The sequence below is a fragment of the Hemicordylus capensis genome, chromosome 6 (assembly GCF_027244095.1).
Source record: "Hemicordylus capensis ecotype Gifberg chromosome 6, rHemCap1.1.pri, whole genome shotgun sequence".
Lineage (NCBI taxonomy): Eukaryota > Metazoa > Chordata > Lepidosauria > Squamata > Cordylidae > Hemicordylus > Hemicordylus capensis.
In genome coordinates this window covers 11,624,957-11,643,407 of record NC_069662.1, presented here as the reverse complement: position 1 = coordinate 11,643,407, position 18,451 = coordinate 11,624,957, and the positions used below count along the sequence as shown (strand labels likewise).

Genomic DNA, 18,451 nt, shown 5'->3' with positions numbered 1-18,451 from the left:
TTGCAGCTGGATGGGTGACGGAGAAACTAGCATGCTAGTGTTGTCATAGTTAGATGTACAGTGAGCAGAATAACCTTTTTCACCTGGCTTGTTTGCGTGACAGCCTGATTTTGTTGGGTGAATGACACTCACCCTTATTAATCTTGTCTTTGGGCAAAATCAACACTTCCTCTAGTCCCTTTTTCATACAGTTTTGCTTTCTGGACCTGTTTGTTTGCAGCTGTCCCTTGTAGCCTCTCCAACCTTCCGATGTTCTTCTTGGACGTGGCCATCTAAGATCCACTGCCTTGGAAGGAGAGGCAAGAGAAGTGGGGAGGCAGGCTGGTGAAGGCGTCAGATACCTACTGCTACTAGAATGCTCCCTCCTTCCTTTCCTCCATCTCATAGGGTCATTGACACCAAGTGACCTGAACAGGTGCTGACTAGGTTATGTTGGTGTTTGTTTCATAGTGGAAGGTTAATTTATCTGTTGGATATTTGTGGAAGGCTAATTTATAACACTGTGAATTCCTTTGGGGACTCAATTTGAAAAGTAGGATAGGAATCTACAGATACTGCTGTATCTACTGCTGCACTCAGTAGACCAGTTTTGTCTTACTGATAAACTTTCCCCAATAATGACAGTCAATACCTTTTATAGATAGTAACTTGTATGGCGGTCATAATGTATGTCATGCATAGTATATGTGTGTGGTGATGGAGGTGGGTGAGAGTTTGGAAAGTGGTAACAAAAAACAAGATGGGAACTGGTAAAAATGTGGCAATTGTAATGCTAACTTTTAAAATGTGACATACTTGGAGAGGCCTTTGCATAAAATACCCCGTTCAAAATGGTGGTAAATGGACAGCTGTTGAGAGCTCTTTTACTTACAGCAAGGATGTCTTCCTTTCATCATTGGAATTCAACTTTGATATAGAGATGGTGGTTACTGCGTTTCAGTCCAATAAAAGTAATAGTAAAGGTAAAGTAAAGTGTGCCGTTGAGTTGGTGTCGACTCCTGGTGATTACAGAGCCCTGTGGTTGTCTTTGGTAGAATATAGGAGGGGTTTACCATTGCTGTCTACTGTGCAGTATGAGATGATGTCTTTCAGCATCTTCCTATATCGCTGCTGCCCGATATAGTTGTTTCCCAGTCTGGGAAACATACTAGCGGGGATTCGAACCAGCAACCTCTGGCTTGCTATTCAAGTCATTTCCCCACTTTAATACTATTTTGCAGGGCTGCTCAACTTTGGCCCTCCTGCAGATGTTGGCATAATCCCTGGCTATTGGCCACTGTGGCTGGGGATTATGGGTATTGTAATCCAAAAACAGCTGGCGGGGCTAAGTTGAGCAGGCCTGATTTATAGTGTAAATAGTACTTTTACTAAATATAAAATAGCTCTGTACACCGATGGGGGTGGAATGGGGCGTGTGTGTGTGCGTGCAAGACTGAAGCTGCTGGCATGTGTGTGCTTGAGGCATCCTAGATTATTAATTGAAAAAAAAGTAAGGGTACATTGCGAGACCTGTGGAAATGTGTTTGGAAGAATATAATGTTAATCTGAAGTGTTAGTTGCATATATAGAGAAAATAAAGAACAAAAAAAGCAGAGGACAGCAAAACAAAATGGAAAGGGAGAACTATTAAATACAGAGTTATATTATCTGAAGATGTTAAACGTAACTTCAGTCTACTGGCTGACATTCAGACTAAGTTACTCAACAGAAAGACTTTAAAGGACTGCTTAATTTCAATGGATGACTCAGAAGTGATTTATTCTGGATGTTAGCCACTGATTAGAGAGGGGGGAAATGAAGTGTCCAAATTAAAAGTATTATGGATGGGAAAAATTGCTGTAGTAAAAATAAATATCCTGACTAAACCTCTGCTTCCCCTCCCTCCAATTATGGCAATAAAGTTGGCATAATTTAATTCAATGCATTATACATAATTTCATGTGCAACAACAAAACTGCTAGACTAAAAACAAGTATAATGCAGTAAATTGTTAATTAAAGGGTACTAGCAGTGGCCAGATATTAGCACTTTCTACACTTGACAGCACACTTTACCTTTTTCACTAACTGCACTATATCATCAATGAAAGGAAAAAGATAATATTGGGATTTCGAACAGTTTGACATCATTTGAGAGGATGAATTTTTGGATGGGGTAAAGAGTTTTTCTTTGGGACAGCTATCTCTGTTTCTACATGTGACTGTGGAATAAAAATTGTCTGGGACAAAGATGAAAAAGATCTTAGACTCCATTTTTTACTGCCAAGTCTTTGTTGTTGCTAGGTAGATCGGTGATTTTGATATTTGGGAAAGAGCTAACATGACTAGATTTCACAACCTATTGGATGTGTAGGACACTGGTTTATGATACTTACTTACAAATAAAGAGTTTTAATCATAAGAATGCAAAGTGACCAAGGGGTAATTGGAATTTAATTGGTTTTGATGTATCACTAAAAACATACTAGAATTCCTTCTCAAAAATTACAAAATATTTATATCTATGTTTATGCAGATAAACACAGAAAGTGACGAGAGAGCGACTTGCAGGCCAACATTCCCGCTGTACAGGGGATATGGATTTGAACAGCAGAGCCAGCAGTTGTGGCAATCAGGGAAAATGTTTATAAAACAGAAGAAACGAAGCACTTAAAGCAGAACGGCAGATTAGAAAGTTTATTGTATTTCAAACCTGTTTTAATTTTAGCGTTATTCATGTAGGGATTAATGACATGACCATGGGGGTTGACTGTGTATTTCATGTGGTATTACTAGAGAGCAGAATCTGGTCCTTGAGCCCTGAGAGTTAAGGGGGTCATCTAAATGAAGGCAGTGCTGTGGCAAGATTTACTGAAACCTGTAGCGTATATTATTTTTCTCTAGCATGTGACATGCTGACCTCAGTCTCCTTCCCTTCCACTCCAGGGCATTAGTTTAGACTCGCACTTACAGAGCTGGAGCAAAGATCAATGGAGGAAAAACTGGAGCAGCCAGGACTGAAATAGCAGATGAGGATGCAGCCAGATTACGATCGAAGGGTATCTGTAGTGCTTTCCAAATGGTGGATCAGAACATGCCTGTGGGGGACAGGAGCCCTGCAAGTCGTTCTGTTGAGGTACAGTTTGGGCCCCAGTGCTCCATGCTCGACTTCCGCCCCCTTCTTGCGGCTGACCATTTTCTCTAGCTCTGCTCCCTCAGCATTGATTGAGGAAATGTTCAGTCTCAGAAAGCAGGAAGTGGCTTGTCTCCTATAAATTTAGGGATGCATGGGAGTCCAACATGCCTGGCATGCATGGAGCCTGAAGTGTGGGTCAGTGTGGTGTATTGGTTACATTACAGTATCAGGCTGTCCCTGCACAGCCATGAAGCTCACTGGGTGACCTTGTCCAGTTACACACACTCAGCCTAGCCTATCTCGTGGGGCTGTTGTGAAGATAAAAGGTGGGTGGGAGGGAGGGGCATAATCATGAACACTGCCCTGAGTTCTTGGAGGAAAGGTGGGATAAAAATATAATGGAGAACATAAATATTACTTGCGAGTGAGAGAAGGGTTCTTTGCATATACTTGGAGCCATCCTAAACTCCAATGGGCCTACCTATCCAGACGGATGATGAAATGAATGATAACAATAGATGCAGGTGTTTTCCAACACTTGCTACTGAAGCTACCCTACCAATTCTTGATAATTCTCCAATTTGGTTTCTGCTCTGTGGAGAGAGGTCCAGCATGTAAGATTGTTGGATCTTCTTGTGTTTCTTTGTAGTGCAGGGCTAGCAGTATCTGACAAAGGTTCTAGTAGGGCTTATTGAGTTGCCCTCCTTAAGTGGGCAATTTGATGCCAGAAAAGGATTATATAAATAGTCATAGCAGTAGTTCATTTTGATTCCATTTCTGGCCTTTTGGGATGGAGCTCTGGCATTCAACAAAGATTCTAGACCTGAGTCCTGATTCAAACTAAGCCCTGCTCACAGCACACTGTGCATTGCACCCTATGTTCCCAATGCATATTCTGTAAAGTTGTTACTGAAAGCTGATGATAGGTTTTGTAAGAATGCTCACAGTTGCGTTTAAGCATGCTAAGCTCAGGGACAAAATGGGTAAAAATGTTTTGGTGAAACATCATTCCAGCCTGTTCCTATCCACACTTTTTTTTTTTTTTGGTAGCAAGGTGCAATGAACTCTTTGGATCACTGGGGGAAGCACAAATGAAATTCTGACTTCTACATTGACATTTAAATGGCATTAAACAAGAGGCTTTTGTCCTGCCTTATTACTGTTTATAGTTTTATTATAACTAGGGATGTGCACAAACCGGTCTGGAGGCCATTATAGAGGCCTCCAAACCGGTTCGAACGTGGCCTGGTCTGGTGCCAGGGGTGTGTTCTTTAACTGCAGGGAAATTGCGCTTTCCCCCAGCCGGTGCTCCGTTTTTTTGAAATGTTTTTTGGGGGGCAGCGTTCCTCCCTGCCATCCCTGCCCCTGTTGTTGGCTGGAAATACCGATAGCGCGTGCGCCCACTGCGCACATTGCATGCACACGCAACGTGTGATGTGCGCCGTGCGTGCACGTGGCGACACACACACACAATCTCTATTTCCAGTATTTCCGGCCTACAACAGGGGCAGGGGTGGCAGGGAGGAACGCTGCTGCCCCAAAAACATTTCAAAAAAACGGAGCACCAGCAGTGGAAAAGCAGCCCCCCCGCCCTTAAAAGGAGACCCCCCCACTGGCACCAGACTGTGCCTCCACGGTTAATTTATAACTTATTAATTTAATTTAATTAATTTAATTATAATTAAATTAAATTAAATTAAATTATCATTTATAACCGCGGTTAATTTATAACTTAACACATTTTAAATATTGCTTGCTCAGCAAGTTGATCCAAACCTTGCCTAACAGGCAGCATTCAACAGACACTTTAAGGACTTTGCCGTTCACTTGGCCCTATAGTTTCCCCCTACCAGATATCATTGGTCAGCAGCTGCACAATTACAGAGAGGTCATAAACTTGAATGAAGTATGTGCTCTGTCCCTGCACCCCTGCCTGGCTCCGGATGGCATCACTCCAGAGCCTTTTTGCCAGAGTTTCAGTTGATCCTGTTTAGACTCTTCCCGGATGCCGTGAGTGACGGAGATTGTTCTAGTCCTGTAGATACCGGCACGTGCAGCACTTGTGCTGGGCTGAGATTTTTGCAGCACTGGCCTGAGGTTCCCAGTTCAGCTGCCTTTTAAGTTGATTATGGTCTTGTTCCTAATCTCAGCATCTTGGTAGTATAAATAGTGTGGGCAGGATTGCTGGAAGTAGAACTGGAGCAATTGGAATTGTCTAGATTTGGCTCTGTGCCTATACTCCTCTAACCCCCTAGACTGTTTGTACAGCCCTTTGCACACTGAAATACCTCTTTGGTAGAAGTAGCAAAGTGTTGCAGTCTCAGCCCCAGAGACGGAATCCACATTAGGTATAATCAGCAGCTGGAGGCATGGGCCAGAAGGATTGGATTCAGCTGCAATCCTTTGCCAAAGATATGGGTTTTGAGGAAGTGTATGAGAAGAAACAGAAGTGGCCTGAAGAGACTGTTCCAGACACAGCCCCTGTTCCCCTATCTTTTGGACCCCACTCCCAATTTCTGCTCTTCTTCCCCAAGCTTAGAGGCCCACCCAGCTGCCTTTTCTGTTCCATTCACCTGAATCTCACTCCTCCTTAAGACCTGGTGAGTGAACCCATGAATGCGAACTCCTGCTCACCCTGCTCTGCCTGCTGCTGTTCAGTGCCCACCCTCACCCCCCAAGCTAGGAAGAAGACCTGTAAGGTCTTGCCCAGCCTCTAACCCTTGTTTTTTTATCCCTATTACTTTTCTCAAAGCTTTTCTGGAAAGATCTCACAGCAATATGAAGCCCCTCTGCTGTTGGTTGTCTTTGGCAGTATGCAGCGTGAGTCACATTGTGACTCCAGGAAAAGGCATCTTGTCTGGATTGGACTGTCTTCTGATGGGGAGTTGGCTTGCTTTGCTTGAGTGTTTTAAGTTTTTGTCCCACAGGCACTCATAGTGCAGCTATACCTCAGACACTCCTGTTCTTTGCTCATAATTTTAAATTGCTCATAGTTCTTATTCTTCAGTTATTTGCCAGTTCCTGCCCTTAGGTACATGTCCTTCACAGCTCCTCCTAGTCATATAGTTTAATGTTTCTTGTGCACCCTCTGTGTGGTGCGTAGTTGCTCACCAGCTCTTGTACCTGCAGGCAAGCTGCGTTTTGGCCCTGAATAGAAAATGTTTCTGGGTGTCTCTTATTCAGCAGCTCCACCTTAAAGGTGGCTGCAAATCACTCTGTGCAGCTGTCAGACTCCCTTCTCACTGTTCCGATGAACTGGAGACAGGAGGGGATAATCCTCTTAAGAGTCAGTGTTGTAAATATGCTTGCTGGCATGTATATACTTGGACACATGCATGCGCGCACACACACACACACACACACGTACGTGGAGGCGTGTCTCACCAACACAACCCTCATAAGCACACACCCTATCCCTCCCCTTTCCTAGGGGCTGCCTGTCACCTGATCCACCAACGCGTTCAGTTCTTCATTTCCTGGCCTGAGAAAGTTTTGCTTTGAATATGCCTCAGTTCACTGTCACCAAGGTGGAAGATGATGAAGAAGAGGGCAAAGTGGAGGAAGGTGGGCAGAAAAGAGCTAGCACAGGACAGATCTGGAAGCCTAATGAGACCATGGTGTCAGGTGAGCACATTGCCGTTGAATGGAGACTGACGATGACTCCTCCCCTCTCCCACTCCCCCCCCCCTCACTTGCAGCTTTTCGCTTAAGAAGCTTTGCTATGAAGAAATAATGGTTAATCATTGGGTTTACCAGGTAGGTTTGGTTTTCATCTGCTAGCGTAAATCCTTTGTCTCTTCTGATTTTGTTTCCAGCTCTCTTTAGTTCCAGATATCTCCTTGCCTCCAGCTCCATACCTGCTGTTACTCGCAGGATCTCCCCTGCTTCGGTTCCCATTCCTTGCTTAACTCATTGATAGCCTCCCCACTAGAATTCTCTAGTTTGACCTTTAGTTAAACGGTAACTGAATGCAAGGAATCAAACTACTGAAGTGGGACAAAAATGCAATCTAATGGTTAGAGCCTAATGAAGTCAGGAACCCGGACTCTTAAGCTCTGCTTCCCTGTCATGGAAGAAAATGGGATCCATGTGGTTACAACCAAACAGCACAGACAGCCAACAGTTCTGTTTTCCGCTTTGGGATAGGAACAATGAGAAAGCGATGAGTTGTGATTCCCAGGTGTTTTTGAGAGTGTGATCTAGGAGTCAGAGCAATGTAGAACCAGGAGATAAATTTCCTAATGCCATAAAGTATTTCAGAGCTGTTCTTTTGTGCCTTTCTGGATCTTGCCTTCTGTGCACAGAAGCTGTTGGTTGAAAATGTTGAGGTTCAGCCTCAGAATATCCTTTTCTCTCTGGATTTATGTTCATAACAACTTCACTCATGATATCTACAAATGTGTTCCCTGTGTCTCGGCCTTGTCCCCACCCTAGGGCTGGCTGCATATCAGATCCAAACAGGTAATACCTGTGCAACGTTTTCACCTTGTAGGGTAGTGTACAGTTTGACAGACAACTTTACCTCCTTCTCTATACTGTACCACCTTTCTGTTTGCCAGTTTTCACTCTCTCTTGAGATGCCTGTTCTTGTAGCTACAGCATGCAGCCTCCGCATGTAGTCTGGAATTGCAGTGATCCTGACAGCTGTTTTGACTCCGAGGAGGAAAGTGTGTCAGGGGGCAATTGCGTCCCAGAAGAAGTGTAACTCTGTTCTTTTTCGTTATCTCGATCAGCCCCACTCACAGCCAGGTCTTGTTGTCAGTATGGTGAGAACCGGCCCTAGCAGCTTATCTTCAAGCTGTTTTGCTATCAGCACCAGCAGGACCTTGTAGTTAAACTGCAGTTTTCCTGAAGGCTTTGTTTGCTTTGTTACTTTCCTGTGGATCTTTTTACATGTCTCATGGAAGTTTCCCTGATGCTCTCTGGGCTCAATCCTCTTATGCTCCTGTCCATAACAGAAGTGGAATCTTACACTAAGCAGGTGGGGTGGGGTTCATAATGAAAACTTGCCTCTCTTGCCCAATGTTACTATGGGCAGAGAAACTGTTAGCCTTGTTGTGCAAAATGTTTTATCTCATTCATCCTCCCAACCACCCAAGAATTCCTATTTTACAGATAAGCAGTACAGCTGAGAGACACTGACTTGCCGAAGGTCACTCACTGAGTCTATAATGACAGAGTAAAGATCTGGAACCCAAGCTGAAGCAGGACTCTTGGGTTCTGCTTGAAGCTGTGGAAGATGGAAGTGTAAGAATATTGATGGCTTAGAAGGGGCATATTTGGAAGGTAGGACTCCTGGGTTCCCTTTCTAGTTAGGAGAGGAAAGGAAGCCTCGTGGACCAAATAGATTTACAAGTTAAAGATTTATTTCTTGTAGTTTGGACACAGCTCCCTGAGGTGCTTTACTGTGCTTGCTTGCTTCTGAATTTTTCTAGCATCCCCTTTAGGTAGGACATGTGACTGGTTCACACGTGCAGCAAAAAATTTCCAGCATATGTCCAAAATGTGTGTACCACCATGTGTGTAGGGAGTAGCATGTGATCTGAGGGTGCAGTGAATACACCAGAACTGCACCAGGGATTCACCTGATGGCAGAATTGCTGAAGATCTATCTGCTATCCTTGTAGCTGGATACCTGCAGTATCCTGTGTCTGTGTCCTGCAGTGTCTATGAAAATGATATGCAGATTTGGTCACCTGCTGCAAACAAGTAGCTGTGCACCTTGCTCTCTGCAAAAGCAGGTGCTGCCTTTCAAAGGCCTTGAACTGGCATGTGTTAATGTATATGCTCTGGGTAGTGATGATGGGTGGGCAATGGCCTAATGTCATACAGCAGCTCAGATAATTTGATTTAGCTTTTGTCCATGAGAGCAGACTGTAGGCTGGCAATATGGATTATAAATACCCAAGGCCTAGCCTTTGGCATCCTGCCAGCCTGTGTGCCTGCCCCATTCTTCTCTTCAGTGCTGCCTTACTGGCAGCTGTTAGGAGATGCCTGGAACATCCTCTTGAGTGGGAGTTTATTTCTCAGCATGGGTTGCATATCCTTCCATAGAAGGAAAATCTGAAGGATAAAGAAAAATGTAAGAGAGATGTGGGGAGGAGGTATAATGATTAACACTGGGGAAGATATTTTTATTTATAGGCTATTCTGAGGCACAGTGTAGGATATAGCAGTTGTACAACAATGTGAGACCTGAGAAACCGGGACACGTATAATGTAACTGGAGTCAGGGTGATCCTGGAAATGCTGCATTCAAATCCTACCTCAGCCTTGGGCAAGTAACTTTATCAGTTCTCCAGCTGCAACACACATTTCACAGAGAGAGGCATTATTTAGGACCATTAGTGAGGATATATGCTCAAGATTATCCTCTTATTCCAGCCACAGCGACCCTAAACTACCACCACCACTTTATTTTAGAACTGCTATCACTCACTCAGATCACATTCCACACAAAAACATGTATTGATTGAGTTCAGTCAGCTTTGTGCTGTAATTTTAAGCATCCTCATGTGCACCTCTTGGTGATACTGTCCGAAAGCTGTGATCAGTGATGCTTTTATTTGGACCAGCGAAAAAAAGCAGAAAACCTTAAGGAAGGAAGATTTTTGAGAACACCAGAACTCTTCATCAGGCCATAAGAACAGCCCTGCTGGATCTGGCCCAAGGCCCTTCTAGTCCAGCATCCTGTTTCACACAATTGCCCACCAGATGCCCCTTGGAAGCCTTCAGGCAAGAGCAGAGGACATGACCTCTCTCCTGCTGTTACTCCCCTGCAACTGGTATTTAGAGGCATCTTGCCTCTGAGGCTGGAGGTGGTCTGTAGCCCTCAAACTAGTAGCCGTTGATAGACCTGTCCTCCATGAAGTTTCCCAAACCGCTCTTAAAGCCTTCCAGGTTGTTGGTTGTTGCCACATCTTGTGGCAGAGAATTCCATTGGTTGTGACTTTGGGATTTTTTTCTAATGTGCCAATCTACAATTTTAATATATTTTGGTGGAACTAGTGTTTTCAGTTTGTTCAGGGGCAATGAATCCACATTTAATGTATGCTTTTGAAGCTGAAATTCTCTAGAAAACGAAACCTAAAAACAGTGATATATTTGCTGGTAACCGACTTGACTACTGTAATGCACTCTATGCGAGGCTGCCTTCATACGTAGTCTGTAAACTGCAATTGATACAAAATGTGGCAGCCAGGTTGGTCTCTGGGACAACCTGAAGAGACCACATTACTCCTGTTTTAAAAACATTATACTGATTGCCCATATGTTTCTGGGCGAAATATAAAGTGCTGGTGATTACCTATAAAGCCCTAGAGGGCTGAGGCCCAGGGTATTTAAGCGAGCACCTTCTCCTTCAGGACTTCCGCCACTTATTAAGATCTTTGGGAGAGGTCCATCTGCAGCTGCCCCCAGCTCATCTGGTGGTGACTCAGGGCCAGGCCTTTATAGCCGCCCTGAAGCTTTGGAACAAACTCCCTGTTGTAACAGCTTCCCCATCTCTAGCAGGTTTTAAAAGAGCACGCAAGATGCATTTATTTCACCAAGTCTTTCATCAGCTGTAAGTTGGTTTTTATTGTTCTGTTGTTTTACAATTAGGTTGTTATAACTATTTTAATTTGGTTTTAATTCCGGTTTTAGCATTTGTTTTGTTAACCTCCATGAGAAGTTGGTGTGAGGTGGTATAGAAATGTAATAAATAAATAAAAACCCAACCTACTCTGGCTGTTTCAGGGCCTAAAGGCTGGACCTGATGTGCAGCAACAAGCTTTTTTACACTAGGGCTGCAATCTTATGCACACTTACTGTTTCCAAATAGACATGCACAAAATTGCACAGTATGTCTCCCAGACTGAGTAATAGGGATATGCACGAAGCATTTTGTGCACTTCCGGGGTTGGGGGGAGAGTGAATGCTTTAAGAGGAGGAAAGCAGGTCTTACCTGCTCCTGCATGACCCCTCCACCTCCCCAGCGTGGCACTGTTGGGATTAAACACCCCCAACAAGTGGGGTCGGCAGCCAGAAGGCGGGGTTGGCATGGAAATGGCATCTGTGCGTGTGCAGACGACATCTCGAGTTGTCAGCATGGTGCTGGGAGCAGCCCTGCAGTCACGTGGCGGGGTGTTTAATCCTGACAGCGCCATACTGGAGCAGTGGGGCCATGGAGGAGCAGGTAAGAACTGCTTTGCTCCTCTTAAAGTGCTCACTTTCCCCCGCCAAAACGGTTTGGTGGGGGAAGCTTGAAGCATTTCGGAGCCTCAAAATAGAAGTGCCAAAATGCTTCAGGCACATCCCTACCAAGTAATGCATTTTTGAGCCCTCAACATGACCAGATCTTTTCTCTGACCCTCTGGGAGTCAGAGTTGCTCATTATCCTACTGCCAACAAGGTGGAAGAGAAACTCACTGCCAAGTTAGACCTAGACTATATACACAAACCCTTCCCAGTCGGAAATGCTCAAATCCCCATAGTCTCCATTTAATCTCTGTTTATCCCAGGCAGTTTGAATCCCTCTGTCCATATAATGAACAGGGACAATGCCCTCTGTGTTGGGCACTGAGCACTGACTGGACAGACAAATGATGTTTCTGCTGAATCTAGGTGGCTAACAGCCAAATGCTAACAGGCAAGTGAAACAGCCATGGCTGGGAGATTGACAAGAGTGAGGAGAGGTTTGTGAACGGAAATGCTTGATCCGTCATCAACATCCCGCATTCTCTTCTCCTCCAGTGGGGTGCAGATCTTAACAATTATGACATACTAGACATCTCCCTGGCCTGGAACTATACCCACTGCCTTCAGTCTCCACCTCATTGCCTATTGCTGCCCCAGGAAGAGGACACTAAATAGCAAGCAGACCTTTGCAGTTCTGGGCTCCAGAGTGTGGAACTGGCACAATACTGTGTGTGTCTACACTTTGAAGAAAACAAGTAAAGCCTTCCTTTTAATAAAGTAGACAGTTCTCTCTTGACTCTCCTTTTCTAGTTTTTCCACCTTTACCAGCCCCTTAAGGCATTTTGAAACAGAAATATTCGTTAAAAAAACAATGCAACATAAAGACACTTAAACCGGGAGTGGTTTAGAACCCCAAAGGATAAAAACCATATAAACTGCTATTAAACAAGGGGTCACCCATAAAATAAGCCACTCAGCAGCATACTTGGGTTAAAAAAAAATGCGGGGGGAGGGGAGTCTTTGCCATATGTCAACAAGCCATCAGTAAATGATCCTGATGGATCTCCCTAGAGGGAGCTGTGAGGTTTATTGTTTTTTAGTAACTTCAAGATGATTTACTAAACTTTTGTGCTGCCATTTGCAAACCACTCTAAACACATGAATCTGTCATTGTGTAAGTACTATGCCGTAAGCTGATCTGCCAAATCCTATCAATGATCTCTGTGAACTCTGGTCCCCTTCCTTCTGTTTCTGAGTTATTGGCTATCCCATCCTGAAACTGTGTGCATGATGCTTCAGGAAAACTAGCTTTCTCTAACTTCCCCCCAAATATTAAATGGGTTTAACTCTGGGAGATCTGTCTGTTACCAGATGTTAGGTCTGTAGTTTTGGTGGTGGACTTCTGAACCTAGGGTTCTTATATTTTTCTTATATTTCTCTTAATAGGCAGCTTCCCTTGGGGTGTGCATAAGATAAAACGTTTGCTGTGTCCCAGGGCCAGGTAGCTCAGTAAAGATGAGAGGCAGCCTGGCACACCATAACATTTCCAAGGCAAAGACATTAAGAAGATTCCTCTGTTGGTCTCCAGTATTGCTAACCATCACAAGGAGAAACACAGCCACAGAAGCTGCACTCGTAAAAATTGAGGGGAGAGGTTCAAATTGTGCCTCACAGCCCAGTCAAGATGGACACATTCAGGAGAGAGGTTGCTGGGGAGGTTTGCATCTTCTAATCGCAATGGGATGTGCCTGCATATTAATACCCACGTTGCATGGAAGTCTGATCCTTGATGAATCATGCACTTCCTCTCTAATCAAAAAGTTTAAATCTAGATTGTAATGAGAGAATGTTGAAGTATGCTTTCCCACATGCCCAGTTTTAGCCTACTTTCCTTAAGGAAAGTAAGTTTATAAGATCACCTGGCATTCTGTGTGCAAGTGCGTGCACCTGCCTGGACCAGTATGAACCTTCAATGAAACTTTGTAATGCCTGGGCCAATATGAAGAACCACATTTGCTACAGCTGTAGGGACACATAGAGGCACCTCAGTGGTGTAGTTTGTAATGATGTCATTCACCCCAATTAAAAATGGCAGACGCATGAACGTTTGAATCACAAGTGGGCTAACGTGAACTGCCTAATCAGTTTGGATCAAATTTAGTCCAGTTGTAGAGACAGTGAAAGGAAAGTAGGCAGATTAGTTCTTACCAGAACAACTTGTTCAATTTGGAAGGACTATAGACTTCATATCCTGCTTTACTAATCTGGTTATCCTCCTCTCAGCAGCCAGTTCAAGGAATAGCTTGGTAATGCAATCTAGACTGCTCTGGCAGACAAGCAAATTCAAGAAAAAACCGTTCCATCTTTAGTTAGCCAATTGGATGGCTTGCTAGGGGGTGGGCAGGAAAATGACCCTAAATATTGCCAGCTCCAGGTATGTGAAGCAAAACACATCCATGTAATAAGGCGGGGTGGGGGGGAGAGATGAATAAGTTCTCTAATGGTGTGGGGGGGGGGGGAGAGGGGGAAGGAGGGGTGAATTCTTTTCCTTTCCTTATGACGACTGGTTTCCTCAACATTCACAATGGGCAGAAGACTCTGAAACTGAAAGAACTGTGACCCGTTCTTACAGATGTCCACTGCTTTAAAGCCTGAATCACCTGGTGAAAAAAGTCATTATTTCTGCCCCCTTTGAATTACTGAGTGGTCTCAACTATGTGTGGGAAGGAGTGGAGGAGATGTAAATAGTTCTCTCTGGAGCTTGAAAAGCCTCTGAATATTTTTGGTTCCATTTTCCCTTGCTTGCAGAAATTTTTGATTTTTGAAATTGCAGCATAACATAATTTTTACTCCATTCCCCTTTCCTTGTTGATGTGATTGAGGGGGAGGAAAGCCACTATTGAGATGGGCAGGGGTTGGATGAGACCCAGTCCACAGCTTTATTCCCCATTCTTTCTTTCTTTTGCAATTCATTTTCTTTTCCATCTTCTGTTTGCTTTTTCAGATGTGAGTCAAACTTCCATCACAGGGGAACAGTATCAGCTCCTAGGTACAGTATTGCAGAGGAGTCTTGTGTGTGTTCACGTGTGTGTATGTGTCTGTCTTACAATGAACAATATCGACAATCAAAAAGGTGTGCATGCTTGTATGCATGCATAAACATGCCCTTGTTGCCTGCAGCCATGTTGGTGTGGGAAGGAGAGATAAATGGGTGTGTGTGGGTGTGTGTCTGAGAGGGAGGGAGGGAGGGAGGGAGGGGTGTGTGTACACAACCAATCCTAACTGAGGGCACACAGTCTCAATTGTGTGCATGTGTCTTTAGGGCAGTCTTGTACATAGCCACTTGTCAGATTTAACTTTGGCAAGTTGTCCCCATGTGAGCAGGCAGCAAAACTTTGCAGAAACTCTTTGTTTCTTTTAGGCCATAAGTTACTAACATGGATTTGTGTGGGTAGACATACTGTGCAGCCTCCTGCTTACGTTTAGCACACTGTGGACGCTGCTGTGTCGTCTTAATGACTGTTATGAGTGCACACACTTATTTTATTTTATTTTTTATTTATTTGTGTATTTCATTTATATACTGCCTTCCCTAAAGCGGCTCAGGGTGGTTTATATTTAAAATTCAAACCATTTAAAATATTCACATCTATAATATCAAGCTGCTTGGGCCTCACTGACTGACATGAAACTCCCAGACCAAACGATAGCAGAGAGATCTCATTTTTTGCAGAGGGGTTGCAGACCTTGCACTAAAAACAAAACAAACCCCCAAACCCAGAAAAATTAATCACTGCCCCAGAAAAAGCCAGGCTGAAAAGATGGGTCTTTATGTCTCTCTTGAAGGCCTCCAAAGATAAACTTCTTATACTCACAGGGAGTGCATTGAAATTGCATGAGCGATTGTGCTACTGCACAGCCATTGAAAATAATGGCTGTGGAGTCTCATATCTCCCTCGCACAATTTTAGTATTTACTCAAGTGTGCGCAGATGCAGCAGTGCCCACAGTGCACTAAACATGCGCAGGAAGCTGTGCAATAGTATGACATTCATTAAGCCCATTTTCAAGACTGCGTTAGGGATTATATCTCATACTGGGTAGCACCCAGTCCAAGTTAGTCATGACTAAGCACCATTGCAGTCAGTGAGACAAGTTACTCATGACTAACTTGAATCCCATTAATTTCATTGAGATGTAGTCATGACTTACTTAGTCTGAGTGATATCTGCTGTATTTATTGACTTATTTTACAAACTTATACCCCACCCTCCAGTAGTACTACTCCCCAGCACAGCTAGCAAATCATGTAAAACAGACAAAGAATAAAAACAGCAGAACAGTAAAATCATAGACGCAGAATAACTCCAGTTCAACCTGCATTTTAAAAGGCCTGGGACAATGAGGAGGATTTCTCAGGGGTTGAAAGGACACGAAAGGAGGCACCGAGTGCATTCCAGAAGCAGGACAGCATCACAAAACGCCTTCTTCCTGACAGCAGCCTGCCTGACCTGGGATGTCAAGAGCCCTGGAGAAAGGCCTCCAAAGAGTAGCTTCAAATTCAGAAGTGCAGGTGCTCTCTATGACAGTTCCCATTGCCATGCCTCACAACCATGCCCACTCCTACAGCCACACTCCTCACTTAGATGGATGCAATCATTGAGGGGGTTCTGTTACAGGAAGTCAAGAATAGTTTCTTAATTCTACAAAGCTTGAACCTCAATGTGGTTATTCACCCAGAAGAGCCGCCTGGATTGTCAGCCGCAAAGGGTGCAGGATACTCCCTGTCACAGAAGACAGGAAGAATGGTATTGAATTGTATTCCTATATTCAGCTATGTACCAAACTGCTGGGAGAGCAAGAGCAGCATATTATTTCCATTTAGAAAGCAAAGTACTGCATGTCTCTGCTGAGACCATGGAGGGGGAAAAGTACCAGCATGACACCCTGCCAAAGGGTACCTTAATATGTGGGCAGGTTTGTGTGGGCGGAAGCAATCTTTTGGGGACCTGGTCCCAAACCATGTAGGGCTTTAAAGGTGAATGCCAGCACTTAGAATGGTGCTTAAAATGGGATACGCTGCCACTGAAATTGTCTGAGAACCATTGAGATTCATCCCCATCAGCAGGTCCCAGTTAGTAGCCAAGCAGCTGTATTTTTGGACTAGCCAAAGTTTCTGAGCCATCCTCAAAGGCAGCCCCATGTACAATACATGACAGCAGGCTTATGTGCACCCTAGACCTTTGGTAGCATTCACCTTCAGCATAAACTATTTTCACCACAGGGTAGCTGCCATCTGTTTCCATGTTAGGGAGGGGCAGGCAGTCTTCACAGTGCTCTCTCGGGTGGAATGAGTGACCTTGAATTCAGTTCAGCATTGCATCTAGGCACTGAGGAGTGCTGTGCTGTTTTTGTAGGGACCTGCTTATATCAGTTATTCTGAAAAGCAACCCCTGAATTCATGCATCCTTTGGCACATTTGAGGAGATACATGAAATACTTCAGAGAGTAGAAAAAGAGATGGTACTCTTTGGACTTGCCTCTCTTTCAGCTAAGGATAATTGACTGGGTAAACAGAAGAAGGATTGTTATCTCTGGTTTGCCAAAGCGAGTGCATGTAGGGTTTCCTAGAGGTCATTAGGGGACATATGGCCAGAACACCCAGGAATTCTTTGTTCCTGTAGATCTGGGGTGTTATGTGAGGATAATGGTCCAGAGAAGCCTCACACCTGATTTATATGATAGAATCTGTATTTTCTGGAAGAGTTGGAGTTTTAAACACAGGACACTATACAGCCCTTACCTCAAAATCATGTTTGTATTGTCATTTTGTCCTGTTACTTGCATACAGCTCTCCTTTTACCTTGATACAGTGTCTGTGCTGTCTTTCCCAAGGTAATCCCCTGAGCTTTATTATCCCTTTGCTGTTATGGACACTGAGGGAAACAGGGCGTGAATCGAGCCCAGGCAGATGCCCAGATTATATGCCTCCGGGTTCTTGGAGAAGTGCCCAGTCATAAACTCTGTAGTTGTTGCTTAAGGCCAAGCCTGTCTCTATGATTTACTTCCAATTAAAAGAGTGCCCAGCCCTGCCCAGGATCTACATACTTATCTACCTCTTGCGAGGCAGTGCTGGAGAGAGAAGGACGCTTTCTAGCATGAGAAGTTCCCCCCCACATGTTTGTAGTTTAGAGACTGAACACCAGCTCTCTGGGATTAGGTTTCTGGTCTTGTGGGCAGGATGGGGGCAAGGAATAGAGGGCAACTAGTGAGCTGGGATGTCGGAAGAGATCAGGACTCTTGGGTTCTCTTCTGAGCAAGTTGCAGCATCAACAGTTGCTTTTGGGGAAAATCACCCAAGAAGTAAAAAGTGTGTTTGTTTTTGTTTGGTCCAGCTAGTAGACGTCATCGTTGTAGAAAAGAGTCTGAAATATACACACATGGACAAATGTGTTGGTACCCCTCCACGAAAAAAGAACCCCCCACAATTGTCTCTGAAATAACTTGAAACTGACAAAAGTAATTGGCACCCATCATTGTTTATTCCTCATTTAACAAAAATCAAACTTTGCTTTAGAGTTTTGATACAATGGAATATTTCAAATAATAACACAAATGAAAATAGCATGGACAAAAATGATGGGACCCTTAACCTAATATTTTGTCGCACAACCTTTAGAGGCAATCACTGCAAACAAGCAATTCCTGTAGCTCTCAATAAGACTTCTGCACCTGTCAACAGGTAGTTTGGCCTACTCTTCCTGAGCAAACTGCTCCAGCTGTGTCAGGTTTGAAGGGTGCCTTCTCCAGACTGCATGTTTCAGTTCTTTCCATAGATGTTCGATAGGATTCAAATCAGGGCTCATAGAAGGCCACTTCAGAATAGTCCAATGTTTTGTCCTTAGCCATTCTTGGGTGCTTTTAGCTGTGTGGTTTGGGTCATTATCCTGTTGGAGGATCCATGACCTGTGACTGAGACAGAGCTTTTTGACACTGGGCAGTACGTTTAGCTCCAGAATGTCTTGATAGTCTTGAGATTTCATTGTTTCCTGCACAGACTCAAGGCACCCTGTGCCAGATGCAGGAAAGCAGCCCCAAAACATAACCAAGCCTCCTCTATGTTTCACAGTAGGTATGGTGTTCTTTTCTTTGAAGGCTTC

At 44.1% G+C, this 18,451-nt stretch overlaps 1 protein-coding gene across 3 annotated transcripts in view; it reads left to right on the top strand.

Moving 5' to 3' along the window:
• The window catches only part of SLC12A6 (solute carrier family 12 member 6), a 61,227-nt gene that overhangs the window by 11,235 nt on the left and 31,541 nt on the right, over window positions 1-18,451 (top strand). For 2 of the 3 annotated variants that reach the window (XM_053265601.1, XM_053265599.1), the window contains one exon: window positions 14,297-14,341. The exons of the other annotated variant lie outside the window; for it this stretch is intronic. Coding sequence is in view for 1 of the 2 variants with exons in the window: in XM_053265599.1 (XP_053121574.1) it covers window positions 14,297-14,341 (45 nt within the window). In the remaining variant the exon portion in view is untranslated. The remainder of the gene's footprint in view (window positions 1-14,296; window positions 14,342-18,451) is intronic. 3 annotated transcript variants of the gene reach the window in all.